The following is an 809-nucleotide window of genomic DNA, read 5'->3' as shown; positions in this document are numbered from 1 at the left end:
GGAGAAGACAACCTTTACATGTTCTTATGGCACGTTCGCTTTCTCTAGAATGCCATTTGGACTATGTAATGCCCCGGCGACCTTCCAAAGGTGTATGATGGCAATTTTCACCGATATGGTGGAGGATATCTTGGAGGTATTCATGGACGATTTCAGCGTGGTGGGGGATTCATTTGAGGAATGTTTGGTGAACTTGGATAGGGTGTTGGAAAGATGTGAAGAGACTAACCTTGTGCTCAACTGGGAGAAATGTCACTTTATTCAAAACTCCAATTGGTATGTCACCGTACAAGTTGGTGTTTGGAAAGGCATGCCACCTTCCGGTAGAGCTCGAACATAAAGCACTTTGGGCATTGCGGCAGTTGAATTTGGATATGGAGGCCGCAGGCACCAGCAAAATCATTGGGTTACATGAGCTCGAGGAATTCAGGTTCCAGGCATTTGAAAGTGCTAGACTATACAAGGAAAGGATGAAACTAATGTATGATAAGCACATCTTGGATCGTAACTTCAAACCCGGAGATCTAGTGTTGTTATGCAACTCGAGATTGAGATTGTTTCCGGGTAAGTTAAAGTCCCGATGGTCAGGACCCTTCAGAGTGGTGCAAATGTTCTTAAGTGGAGCTGTGGAGATTGAATCAGAAGATGGGACAAATAAGTTCACGGTGAATGGGCAAAGGCTAAAACAGTACCTTGGCATGGCCGAAGAAAAAGGGGATAGAGTGGTAATAACTTTGGAAGAGCCCCAGTACGCGAATGAGGAGTGATGATCAAAGCCTGCGTCGTGCCGCGACGTTAAATCAGGCGCT

At 45.6% G+C, this 809-nt stretch overlaps 1 protein-coding gene across 1 annotated transcript; it reads left to right on the top strand.

The window, feature by feature from the left end:
* The first annotated feature begins 374 nt into the window (after positions 1-374).
* Positions 375-767, top strand: LOC109221839. Its single transcript, XM_019386278.1, has 2 exons — positions 375-564; positions 643-767. The coding sequence occupies exons 1-2, from the start codon at positions 375-377 to the stop codon at positions 765-767; spliced, it is 315 nt and encodes a 104-aa protein (XP_019241823.1).
* Positions 768-809: the final 42 nt, after the last annotated feature.

The sequence above is a fragment of the Nicotiana attenuata genome, unplaced genomic scaffold (assembly GCF_001879085.1).
Source record: "Nicotiana attenuata strain UT unplaced genomic scaffold, NIATTr2, whole genome shotgun sequence".
NCBI lineage: Eukaryota > Viridiplantae > Streptophyta > Magnoliopsida > Solanales > Solanaceae > Nicotiana > Nicotiana attenuata.
Note: the sequence above shows the minus strand (reverse complement) of the source record. Positions and strands in the feature narration are given on the sequence as shown.